Source organism: Macaca mulatta, chromosome 3 (assembly GCF_049350105.2).
Source record: "Macaca mulatta isolate MMU2019108-1 chromosome 3, T2T-MMU8v2.0, whole genome shotgun sequence".
Lineage (NCBI taxonomy): Eukaryota > Metazoa > Chordata > Mammalia > Primates > Cercopithecidae > Macaca > Macaca mulatta.
The window spans coordinates 106,418,387-106,432,124 of NC_133408.1; the positions used below are offsets into that span (position 1 = coordinate 106,418,387).

Genomic DNA, 13,738 nt, shown 5'->3' on the forward strand with positions numbered 1-13,738 from the left:
CCAGCTACTCAGGAGGCTGAGGCAGGAGAATGGTGTGAACCCGGGAGGCAGAGCTTGCGGTGAGCCGAGATCGTGCCACTGCACTCCAGCCTGTGAGACAGAGTGAGACTCTGTCTCAAAAAAAAAAAAAAAGAAAAAGAAAAAAGAAAAATGAGAGATATGGAACACTGAACATCAAATACCGTATTAAAACCATGTATTTTGGATATAACTTATTTAAAATTTGTTCCTTAGGAAAACACACCTATGTTAGGTACCAAGGATATCTATTCTAATAGCAATCAAATCACCACTGAAGCTTGAGAAAACTGACAACAAAAATTATAACAATTGTTACTGAAGGAACATAAAACAATAGTTTCCATTTAGAAACAGGGACAGGTGATTTTTAAAACGCTTTATAGAAAATGTGGCCTAGAGTACAACACTTGATTGGTTTTGACACATGTATCCTAGTTTTAACGGATTTAACTTAATGAAAAAAGTTTCCCTTGTGAGGATTAAGCTAGAAAATCCTTAGGAATGAATGGTTCTTGCTTTTTGAAATCCAATCATTGGGTTTATGAGAATTTACACAAATGTTCTTGATGAGGCATTCCCATTCCCATCTGTAAAACACATTTTAGCTACGAAATAAAATCATTCATCTACCTTTAACTTCAAATCAAGGGGAACATTACTGAGAAAGTCACAACAAGGTGGCATCCTTAATACATAATAATGACATATGCAGGAAATGCACCATTATTTATACATGTGACGCGCTGTAAATTGCTTCCATCATCAGAACTAATTGTAGTGATTATTAATGCAGTGTTATGAACTGTCAGAACTGCTGTATGTAATTACATTTGTGCAAATGCTTCATTACCTGCCTAATGAATCTGGCATATACGCACATGTAAACCACTGTTTTTGTTAACATAATGAAGGACATTTTTTTTTTTTTTTGGCACTAAGCTGCTGATGTAGAACTGGTTTGACCTATCTTATGAAGTTCGAACATCCACTGCTGGAAAACCTTTGATCTGGTTTATTTTCACACTTGGCAGAAGATACATACATAGTGTCGGCTATTTCAATAATAGCTTCAAAAGAGAAATTATGGTCAATTTTGATTGTGCCCAAAGACTGACAGTTTTGTAAACTCCTTGGAAGAGGTTATTTGACCACCAGCACTTACTTTAGGGTTTGCCTCTAAGTAGTTGTAGAGGACATTGGCACAAATGGTGAGGTCTCCAGGATTAAAAGGATAGTTTCGGCTCCAGCCCTGGGGGCCAAACCTCAGTCTCCCAGCAACACAGGCATGGAAGTAGCAGAGAGAAAAGAGGATGCTTTTAAACTCCTGCTCCTTGGAGCATATTTCAAGTGTATCCTGGGAGAAAAGAGAAGAAATACTCGATTATTCATCCATCTGTATGGTTTCCAAGAGCAACGGTCTGAGTTTTCAATAATCTTGTAAAGAACTTTGAGAGCAAGATGCTACAGAGGTCACATGTAGTTTTCAGCATGGCTCCTTATCCTATGAGAGCACAACAGGAGACGATTGGGCATTTGCCAGTCTGTTGGCTTAAGAGGAATACTTTTATTTTGCTTCAGTCATGCTTTTAAATGCTTCTAAGTTCACTAGAAAATGAGACACTTCATTTTAGCCATTTCATACTGCTTGACATCATTTTCCCCTGCAAAAGTTTCCTTGTAGAATCTGGATGACATAAAGCCATCATCTTGATCTCATCACTGTAGTAGAATGCTATTAGAGTTTGGAGAATGCTAGTTAACCACAGCTATCCATTCTTCCCTAGTTCCATTGCAGTAGAGATCGCCTGGGCACACGGACACCTATGACTGTTTCCCAGCCTCCCTTGAAGACATTTGTGTCATAAGACCAAATTTTTGCCAACAGAATTTCAGCTGAAGTGTTGTGTATAACTTCCAGGTCATTTGCTGAAAATGAAATTGCTTGTGTTGTCACTCTTCCCTTTTTCCTGACTTTATTTTTATTTTTTTTTGAGATGGAGTCTTGCTCTGTCACCCAGGCTGGAAGGCAGCAGCACCATCTCAGCTCATTGCAACCTCTGCCTCCTGGGTTCAAATAATTCTGCCTCAGCCTCCTGAGTAGCTAGGATTACAGGTGCATGCCACTACACCCAGCTAATTTTTGTATTTTTAGTAGAGATGGGTTTTCACCACATTGGCCAGGCTGGTCTTGAACTCCTGTCCTCAGGCGATCCACCCTGCTTGGCCTCCCAAGGTGCTGGGATTATAGGCATGAGCCACGGGGCCCAGCAAACTCTTTTCTTTTCTATGTCTAGAAATGATGACGATTGGACAAGTCTGGAAACCTTGAGTTAGGTATGGCAGAAGCACTCATCAGTCTGGGCGTGTGAATGATCTCATGGAACAAAGCTGCCTAATATGTGAGAGAAAAAAACTCCTATCTTGTTTGAATTCCTAGAGCTTTGATTCTCTTTCTTACAGCAGCTTAGCCTGTACCTTTAATAAAATCACCATGACACATCATTTCCTTCCAATGAACTAAAAGTAAAATTCATTGTTGGGATGGCTAGGTGACATATGGAAAATTGGGAAACACATGTCTAGACCTGTGAGGTTTTTTTTGTTTTGATTTTTGGTTTTGCTTTTTTGAGACAGAGCCTTGCTCTGTCACCCAGCGCCCCGGCTGGAGTGCAGTGGCACTATCTCGGCTCACTGCAACCTCCGCCTCCCTGGTTCAAGTGATTCTTCTGCCTCAGCCTCTCGAGTAGCTGGGACTACAGGCATGCGCCACCATATCTGGCTAATTTTTGTATATATTTTTAAATAGAGATGGGGTTTCACCAGATTGGCCAGGGTGGTCTCAAACTCCTGACCTCATGATCCACCCACCTCGGCCTCCCGAAGTGCTGGGATTACAGACGTGAGTCACTGAGCCCAGCCGAGACCTGTGAGATTTTTTTGAGAATGCAGATGGAAAGTGGAATCCTGGAATGCTACATTGATACGGTTAATGCTCAACAGCCATAAAATTAAAAGGAGAAAAATAGCTGTCCAATCTATGGCTTAAAAGTCATATTTCACCCATGTTCAGATTTGGCAGTTCTGTGAGGCAAGGAAAGGAAGTTGAGGACTACTCCTTCAGTTGGCATTGAGCAATAGGGGAGGAAGAGGCCAAAATCTGCCCTTCCCTGCTTAGTCCTTTAAAATGGGCAAACGATAGCCAGTTCACATTTGAAATGGATCTGACAACGTGGGCCATATATGAAGTATACGTAGAACCAGTGAGTAGGGGTTCAGACTTAGTCTTCCAGAGGACTTGTGGTACTAAACCAAGACCAGATTTGTTCTGTGTAGGCCAGGACCAGAGAGCTTAGTTTCTTTAGACAGTGCTTTTAGCAGAATCCAGGGCTTCCACCAAATATGGTTCTAGAATTGGCCAGGAAGCATGTAGTGCAGATCCAATTAAATCACTAGGTCACTCTAAATCATTAGGCCATTTTTAGGTCATTTATGGGGCTTGGAAATATACAATCATTAAAAACTAACTTTTCCACAAATAAAGGGCAAGCTTTTGAAGGCAGAAAAGAGAAACTGTATAACTGGAATTAACCTTGAAGGGTATAAAAGAATATTACTTTTAAATGTAAGAAATTTCTAGGAGATCCATATAAGTATCAAAATTTCACTTTGGAATTATGATCTAACAAATCACTTAATACCTTTCTAAATTACAGGTAGTCCACATAAAACCCAAGGCACTACAATAATTAAGCACATCACTTCAATCTGTATTTTATATAACTGACTTGGCTTTATCCTCAGTGTTAAAAGAAACAAGTCAATCCATTTCATTGTGTTCTGATAACATAAATGATGTAGGAAGAAAATATGAATCAGGCTGTCTGAAGAAAAGGTATGAGTCTACCTACCAATCCACATTTCAGGCCAGTGGTATTTTTGCAAACCAAGTGATAAGTAAATTAATATTTTATAAATACAGACTGCATTGTGAACAGAGAACAGGCATCTGCATACACATAACAGTGCTATTTGTACACAATCACCAATTTTATATGCACAATGATCAGTTACTTGTTTTTGTCTGCAAATTTTACAGAAACAGAAATCTATATTCTTACTCTAAAAAATATAGTTATCTGGGTGTGAAGGGAGCCAAAAGAGTACTCCTTTATGACATCTTCCTCAAGAGGCTTTTTAGCTGAAAGGTGTAGGTAGATGGCATCCTACAAGAAATGGTTCTTTATGTCTTGGTCACTTAATTAAATTTACAAAAATATTATGCAATGCTCGGGATAATAAAGCACTAATATTAAACTGTTCATTTTGAATACACACGCCAAAGTTTGGAGGCAAATTCTAATTTGTGAGGAAAGATTAAAAATATGGATTTAAAAATTAGCCAGGCATAGTGGCATATGCCTGCAGTCCCAGCTACTCAGGAGGCTGAGGTAGGAGGATTACTTGAGCCCAGGAGTTCAAGGCTGCAGTGAGCTATAAGTGTGCCACTGCACCTCAGCCTGGGTGACAGAGCAAAAAAAAAAAAAAAAAAAAAAAAAAAAGAAAGAAAAAAAAAAGATTTAATTAGATTTGATTTGAAAAATATCCTAGCAGTACAGTTGACTTGTATAAACCTCTTGGATATTTTACTCCACTGTGAGGGACACCCAGGCAACAGGAACAACTGGTCCTCATTTACCTAACCCATATGGGTAACAAGAGAGATAGCATTCATCACTCTATCCATAGACAGGCTTTAACAAGATTGGACCACAGCAGCAACACAGAAGACCCAGGATAATACAAGGAGATGTGGGAAAAGACATCTGGGATGGAGACTGCTGACTGCCTTCCTTAAAAAGTCTTGCTAATTTTTAGCTGGGCATATGGTTGCTTAAGATAAATTCACTTTTCCTAGCCTCTCTTGCAGCTAGGTAATGCAATGTGACTAAGTTTGACCAATGAGATTAAAGGAGAATTTCTGTATGTTAACTTGTAGGAAGCACTTGTACACCAATGCAAACACGGTATTTTTTCTTTTGTCATCTTCTTTGTTTCTTCTTTCTTCCTCCTGTCAGGAATGTGGATATGGAGGCTGCAACTCCTGCAGTCACCAGGGACCATGACAAGCCCATACTAGAAATGGTGAACCATAAAGAGCCAGACTGATGACAATTTGTGGTAATACATGAGTTCTGAATGGACTATCTGTAAAACTCTTATGTGGCAGAACTACTTTTTGGCCTTGTGTATAAGCCACTGTTATTTTATAAGAACTTCTTTCAAAAGCAGCCAACCCAACATTCTAACTGATAGAAGGGTAATGGGAACTTATTCACAGAGAGCCAGGGAGCACAGGCTAAATCCCTTGAATTATATAATCTGATTAAAAACTGCATTTTGTTTTCTAACATAATGACAGGTCAGCATTCATAAAAGACTAACATTTTAGATTTTCTGCAGAGTTTTTATTTTTTTGGTTGGTTCTGGCTAAAATAGGTTTGATGAGAAGATTATTTAGTGAATCACTTTGGTTATCTTTGCTTTTGCTACTTATTATTAAGTTCAGTCTTAATATTTCAGAGGATCCTCTCCGCTAAAGAAGAAACATTCTTCCTTGAAGTTCCTAAAAGTCTTTTCAATAAGCGTAATCTTCAATTAATAAAAGTGGCTTTCCAGATAGCAGTCAAAAGAACTGACAGGTTCATGAAAAGACCAGAACAGGTGTTCTTAACTAGGGAATTCATGCATAGGCTTTGGGGGAATCTGTGAATCTTCATCATTATATGCAACATATTTTTAACAGTTATTATTTATTATTTTTTGAGACACTGTCCCACTCTGTTGCTCAGGCTGAAGCACAGTGGTGTGACCATAGCTCACTGCAGCCTCGAACTCCTGGGCTCAAGTGATCCTCCTCTCAGCCTCCTAAAGTGCTGGGATTGTAGGCGTGAGGCACTGTGTCTGGCCCAATATGCAGTACATCTTTGAATGTGTATTTCCCTGGGGAGAGTGTCCGTAGTTTTATGAGATTCTCAAAGTGATCTTTACCAAAAAAACAAAACAAATGAACAAAAAAGCTGAAGGATAATTGGGCTGAAGCATATTTGTTCATGAAATGTTCACTTTCATGAATAAAGATAATTATTTCAGGGGGTAGATAAGTCCTATTTTAAATAAATCAAATCAAATTCCTCTTTGTACTTACTTTGGGGAATAGCTTGAAAATGTCATAAATAGCCAGAAATTATAAATTAAGGGATGATTAAAAACATATATGTCTGTCATAGTGGCATATTGCAAATATTTAATAGTTTCAAAAGATTTTTTGAGTCCTACTATTTACACAATCTTCTGTCTATATATAGGATACAAATTACTCAATTATTTAATGAAGTAATTAACTGCATTCTTCAACACTGTATTCTTAGGTAGTCGATTATCATAATTCCTTCATAATATTGGTTTAGGTACTGACCCAAAAACTACTAGAAACGAAGTTAAGGATGTTGACATGCTTCACAGAAAACGATATTTCTAGGAGGGGGCTGAATATTTATCACCAAATCATATGTATTTCCTCTTTAGAGTTCATTCTACTCTCCTAACAAGAATGCGATTTATCAAGGATTTCCAAAAAATTCGAGGAAGGAAGGAAGATCTCAGAGCAATAGCAAGAAAGGAAAGACTTGATAATGATATTGATAAATATGATAGTTTGGGTAAAAAGAGTAATGGTAATAAAGGTATCATTAATTTATATATGTATTCAGCCAGATGTGGTGGCTCACACCTGTAATTCCAGCACTTTGGGAGGCCAAGGTGAGCAGATCACCTGAGGTCCGGAGTTCGAGACCAGCTTGGCCAACATGATGAAACCCTGTCTCTACTAAAAATACAAAAGTTAGCCGGGCATGGTGGTGGGCGCCTGTAATCCCAGCTACCTGGGAGGCTGAGGCAGGAGAATCACTTCAACCTGGGAGGCTGAGGTTGCAGTGAGCCAAGATCGTGCCATTGCACTCCAGCCTGGGCACAAGAGCAAAACTCTGTCTCAAAAAAAAAAAAAAAATACATACATACATACATACATGAATTTTTTTTGTCTTATCTTGCAAAAAACATGAAAATATAAATAAGGTGTCATAGATATAACCTGGAAAGAAGGCTTTAAATTTACTCATATCAAACCAGGGCTAAAACATTACACTGAAACTTTTACCATGTCATTACTGTCACCATGATCAACAAAAACAACAATGACTTCTCCTCTTTCTGTGGTCAGAGATACTAGTCTGCCATATTTGTTTTCAAGAAGCAAGTTCCAGCTGGGCGTGGTGGCTCATGTCTGCAATCCCAGCACTTTGGGAGGCTGAAGCAGGTGGATCACCTGAGGTCAGGAGTTCAAGACCAGTCTGGCCAACATGGTGAAACCCCGTCTCTACTAAAAATACAAAAATTAGCTGGGTGTGGTGGTGTGCATCTGTCACCACAGCTATTCAGGAGGCTGAGGCAGGAGAATTGCTTGAACCCGGGAGGCGGAAGTTGCAGTGAGCCAAGATCATGCCACTGCACTCCAGCCTGGGTGACAAAGTGAGACTCTGTCTCAAAAAAAAAAAAAAAAAGCAAGTTCCTTAAGAAGTTACCTAGTTTGCTTTCCCTACACAGTAGCTGAAGTTTTCTTAGCGTTAGGGTGAAATTGAAATATATTTACTGGTCATTAGAATAGGAAATGATGGGGCAATTCTTTCAAGAGATTAAAACACACCCACCCCAACCCCTCCACACGTGAACACTGAGAACTTGTTTCATCCCTCCCAATGACCTGCCTGGGTTGATGCTGGGCCCACAGTGAGAAAACTCTGACTTCATTGTCTGCCTAGCATGCTTCACTTTCTTACCTGATCAAAATTGTAGAGGGCAGCATGCAAATTGGCCAGCATCCCTGTGGGGGGTTCATTAGTGATCTTAATGGAATTTTCCAGCAGTCCTTGAGGGATGATGTGCTCATGTGGTGTAGGTGCTGACTTGGCACTCATGAAAACCCTGTAATCTCTGTGACTTCCTTGGCTGAATCTTTCAAGGAGCTTCTCCAAGGTTCCTAGCCACTTGGCTACCAGATGAACATTCTGAAAGACAGTATGGTGCATAATTCCTGTGAAGGTGAGGCATATTACTTGCATTATAAGATTACATTTTCCTATATATAATTGCACTGAAAACTCAGAGAACCATGATTCAGCATTTTCTTTATCAATACATCATAAAAAGGAAAAAAAAAGCCAAAAGGAAATTGAACCTTGAACATATTAAATGTTGCCAATCAACACAGATTGTCTTTGTAACCCAAAATCTCATGCAATACACATACCTACTTCAAACACCCACCAGTCACTTCTGAGATGCAGTTGCCTAGTACTTTTCTTTGTTATGGTTCAAATCCAATTACTGAGATGTATCGGGGTTAGTTTGAGAAAATATGAAAACTAAAAGCCAGAAATGTGCCTCATCATCCACTTCATTGGTTTCTGATGGAAACCTCTTCTACTCAAACTCCTGCTCATAAGCATATGGACTCAAAAGGATACAAGGGAAGCAAGGCTAGCTGAAAGAAAGCAATCATTCATTGTTAAGATACTTTGTGTATTCCTAACAGATGATTTTCCTTAAATTCTAGGGCTGTCAGAAATCACACACAAAAAATTAAATGCCGCCACCGTCATCATTCTTTGCTTTTCCGTTTTATGATTCACATATTTGCTCCTGCAATACCAAACACCCACAGGGTATAGCTTGGTAGTTGGTGCTGGGAGGGAGGTATAAAGGCTGCACCTTACACGCTCTCTGGCTTTGGAGAAGTCCTTGATATAGTAATTGAAACATCACACCCAGATATATATAATTATTTCCAACAAAGAAAAACATTTAAGATCACGACAGCCACAAAAATACAGAGAATGAAGGCAAACATGGAACAAAATAATAATGCAGGTATTCTTCTTTAAAATTTCTATTGCAAAAAGACCTAAGCCAACTCAGTCATTCACATTATTGGTTTTTATTCCCTTGGCAAATAATGAACATCGGTAGATGTGATGGGCTGAATTGTGTACCCTCAAATTCATATTTTGAAGTCTCAACCCCCAGCATCTCATAATGTGACTGTATTTGGAAATCGAGTCTTTACAGAGATGATTAAAGCTAAATGTGGTCCTTATGAAGGGTCTTAAACCAATATGACTGATGTCTTTATGAGAAGAAGGGATTAGGACTCAGAAACACAGAAGACACAAAAAGTTGGCCGTCTACTCTAGCACAGTAATACAGTAGATAAGGGCTCTAAGTTCCCTCCTTTACATGCTTGTTAACACGTTATAAGGAAAGAGTATTTCTCACTCCTAATTGTGTCAATCATAAAAGAAAACAAAAGAAACAATAATAAAACCTGCTTTGTAAACTCAATTATATCTTCATTCTCTGTCTTACGGGGTACAGCAGTACCTTACTTGAAAAGTTTACTTGAAACAAATGTAAAAATATTCAAGGCAGTGACTTTGGAGTTACTGAAGGGGACAGAAAAACCTCCCAGCGAGCCATCGTGGAGCACAGGCACACGTCGGAATCTAGCTTGGCAGCTATTCTTGAGGGTACTGGCTTCGGGACTGGCTAGATTCTTATGCCTATTTTTCCAAGAACAGCAATGCTTGTTTAGACAATCTATGTGTCTTGGAAACGCATGAAAAATGGTCATTTTGCCCTTGAGAAATGGTTTTTAGTATGCTATGTTAATTCACAAACCTTCTGGTGTGCATATGAGATAAAGATAGTTGCTAGCCTGCTACTTTTATGATAGTTTTCTTTGGAACATGGGCTTTTGATTAACTACTATCTAAACACCTTTAGCGGGCTCTATCTAATCATAATAATTGATCATATTGGGGCTTGGGTAAGAACCAATTAACATGTACATACATATCATATACCCATGTTAATATAATGTAAATTATGAACAGTATAACAAGTTTCCATTATGCTTGTCTTCTCTTTCTTCAAAGTCCTGCTTCTCTTTTTCCTGCTGATCAAACGATACTAGAAACTTCTAGACACTGGGATGGCCTAAAGCCTGGTATAATCCCTCCTTACCAATTACTCTATGTGGGTACGGGGATGGAGAGTGAAGAGGTTTAAACAGTTACATTCTTGGTTACTGGCTTAGCCCTAAGAACAAAAATCAAAGGTCTGAAACAAATATCCAAAAGTAGATCCTTGACAAAATAAGATCTTTTACATTTTTTTTTTTTACGTTAAAACTTACAACTTGCAATTTTAGGGACAACAAGTAACTCAGCATAGATATAAAAGTAATGGAAACAGTTATTTTGAATATGTTCTTTTGAGGATGACTATAGCCCTCCTAATGTTCTCTCCAGTCTGAGCCACTGGGAGCATGAGAACGCTCAAAGAGCTCTTTCCTTTCTGAGACAATCTTAAAATTTACCAAACTGTCTAAGCCTCAACTGTTTTCTCTGAAAACGCCAACCCTCCTGTGTTTCTGATTCTGAGCCTCAGAAGGGGATGCACCACACTGCCCTCAAGTCCCCTTACAAAGGTCTCTCTATGAAGGCCTCATCGAAGCAGTGGGTATTGTCCCAGAAGGTTACATTCCTGCAGTCATAAGCCTGCTTGGACTCTGGAAGCTTCTTTATGAATCCAGTTGCATTTCAAGCACAAATGCCAAAGGCACCGAGTCTGGATACTGGAGACACTAAGGGAGGCCAATGCTGTATCTTGCATAAGGGTGGCTATTTTCAGGAATGTCACCTGCTGCCAAACAGACCTAGTCTCAAGTACTAGCTCTGCTATCCAACCAGCCATGTGGCCTTGAGGCTCTCCAGCTACTAGGGTGCTCGCTTTTCTCATCTTTATATGGAGAATGGCGACTCTACCCTTGGAGCTTTGTTGTAATGATCGGAGATAAGGTAGCCTGTGAATTGCCTACTGAACCTTTGCATGACTGAGCTGAAAACTAAACAGCCATTCCTAGACCTGCTGAGACAGCTAGCAGAGCGTGCTGTGGATGGAGTCAGCACATTTCTCAGGTGCCCTCTAATGCTGGCCTTTGCTCCACTGGTTCCTGTAATACTCAGCCAAGGGGGCCATCCCAGAGGACACTGGGGTGGGAGAACCATAGATCTGTATGATGCTTGCCTGAGAAGGGATAAAGGAGTTTTCTACTCAAATTTAACTTATAATCAAAGGGAATGTTACACACCAGGTAGGGGCAGAGTTGGACTTGTATGAGATAATGATTAACGCAGGAGCCAGGTACTGGGGAGGGTCCCCAGAGAATCTCTGACCTGCCTGTGCATTGGGAGAATGCGGTGGAGCCATAGGAAATTGGCATCATTTGCAGTGGGGAGGAGCCTGGCCTCTACAGCTCCTGTGCGGTGGCCTGGTATTCAATCTGTGAGGTCGGGGTGTGTTAGCAGGATCCCCTCAACCTTGGTGAGAGTATTTTTTTTTCTTTTTCGCTCAATAAATTCCGTTCCCCCCACCCTTCAATGTGTCTGTGTTCCTAGTCCTTTCTGGTTGTGTGACAAGAACCCGGTTTTAACTGAGCTAAGGAGCAAAATTCTGCAACAATAATATACATTAAAAAGAGTTCTGTCGACTCTAATGTCAACCCAGATACTATGATAACAGTGTTGGCAATCTAAACGAGCTTGTTTGTTCTCAGGCAGTATTGAGTGTTCCAGATATCTCTAAGTGAAGGGAATGATGAAGCTCTTACTAACAGTTTTAATTTCAGAGCACAGTGGCGAGACAGTCTCTCAGAAGATGACAGCCATCACTGTCCGCAGAGCCCCTTGCCGTCTCTGCAGGCATCATGAACACTGACAGAACTGGCTGGACTCTGCAAATCGCCTTGTTAACGGGGCATTCTGATGGGCTGGACAGCTCTGCCCTGGCCCTCCTCTGTGTTTATGCCTGTGTCTTCCCTGAACCTTAATACTCACTTGGAGGATGACCCAGTGTCCTCCTTTGGAAGCTTTCTCCAGTGCCATTTCTGCCACCATCTCCTGACCTTGTCCTAAAGACACATTGTGGAATTTTCCAGAGTCAATTGTAAAGCCAAGTCTTTTGCCTGTGGGAGAATACACCATGGTGAGAGGAAACATCTATGAAGGAGGGTAAGAGGAGCCTGGAATTCTGTGGTCTAATGCACACCTGTGGTCACCGCAGCCATCTTCTGGGTGACTGTCCTGAAGAATCCAAATGAAACTTCTGTTGTATCCACAAGCAGCATTTTGAGCTCTCCACAGCTGCCTCACTACAAGCATTAGAAAAGCCTGTGGAAGCCAGTTCCTTAGGTTTTATGATAATGAAGCTTTTGACATTTTGATAGATGGCAGGCATTGTTATGGAGCTTTATAAACTCTTGCAGGAGTAGCAAAGCATTTCTCTCATAAAAAGGAGCAACATGTGGTAGATATCACATCATTTTTTTTCAATGGATCTGTTCATTGGGTAAACGCACAAGCCTCTCACCTTGTGAGGCTGCATTTAAATTGAGCAGTCAGGTCACAGCTATATTAACCTGGTATTCTTGGTGCAGGCCGTGGGGAATGGTAATCCAGAATACAAAGGCGACAGTGCCTTGTGCAATCAAATACACTTGCTCTAATGACCATTATTTAGTCACAGGGGGCACAAGATTACATGAACATGGGGAAAATTGCCCTTTGGCCCTCATATAGTCAAAAGGTGGAAAACAGTACAAAGGAAACTTGCATTATGCCAGCCAGAGGAATGTTCCATTTCAACATTTCTTCAGACTATGGTGTTATTAGCTTTATATTTTCCATACATCCAATCTTCAACAACAATAAAAAAGAAACTAAGATCACTGTGAACTGAAAGGAAGGGAAGGGGGTGGGGGGTGAAAGGGAGGGAGGGAGAAAGGGCGGGCCAGTGAGCCTCCCTGCCACTCACCAAGAATCTCCAGGTCTTTAAGGGCATCTACCCCTGGAGACAGGATGAAGAATATGGGGGTGGCCGGGCTGCTTTCTTCGAATGCTTTAACTAAGTCCAATCTGGTCCTCTCTACATACTTTGCACCCAGTTTTTCCTCTACAAAATTTCTATAAAAAACAAGAATACAAAAAAACATGATCAGTCGTTTTGACCTTGAAGAGAGTCACCATTTGGATAAGCTTAAACCACACAGGCACAGGATAGAAGTAACCATGTTTATTATGTGGGATGTCTTGTTAGAATAACAATATGAATCCAACTGGATGTATGGGGTAGGTGTGTTAATGAAATCCCTCTCTTCCTTAGAAGCTCTGAAAATCAGAAGCCTACAATTCCATTTTGGGGGGCTACTGAGACCCCCCTCCGAGTGTCATCAGCTGTCTGCTATGGCTTTGTATCCCCCAAATCCCCTGCCAGATTCCCCCATTACTTATTAACAGTTCATTAGATTTGCCACAGGGCAATTTTCCAGCCTGCTGGGCTTCTCATGAATATACAAATGCTTTTTGGGGTGTTTCTAACACAGGGAGGCTCAATTAAGCAAGTATTTTCCAGCAGCATCAGATTTAGCAGAAAGTAAGTACTACTAAGCAGAATTAACTTGTAAAGTAGAGTTCAGCAGAGGCTTCTGCAAAGGGAAAATTGGCTGAACTAGACAAAGCAAAGGAAAAAACCTGAGGCACATGAA

At 40.3% G+C, this 13,738-nt stretch overlaps 1 protein-coding gene across 1 annotated transcript in view; it reads right to left on the reverse strand.

The window, feature by feature from the left end:
• Nucleotides 1-13,738, reverse strand: part of DNAH11 (dynein axonemal heavy chain 11) — a 373,548-nt gene that overhangs the window by 19,655 nt on the left and 340,155 nt on the right. Inside the window, exons 72-75 of the mRNA XM_077996991.1 lie at nt 13,009-13,157; nt 12,033-12,160; nt 7,917-8,144; nt 1,184-1,375 (exon numbers count right to left, since the gene is read on the reverse strand). Coding sequence (XP_077853117.1) covers nt 1,184-1,375; nt 7,917-8,144; nt 12,033-12,160; nt 13,009-13,157 — 697 coding nt within the window. The remainder of the gene's footprint in view (nt 1-1,183; nt 1,376-7,916; nt 8,145-12,032; nt 12,161-13,008; nt 13,158-13,738) is intronic.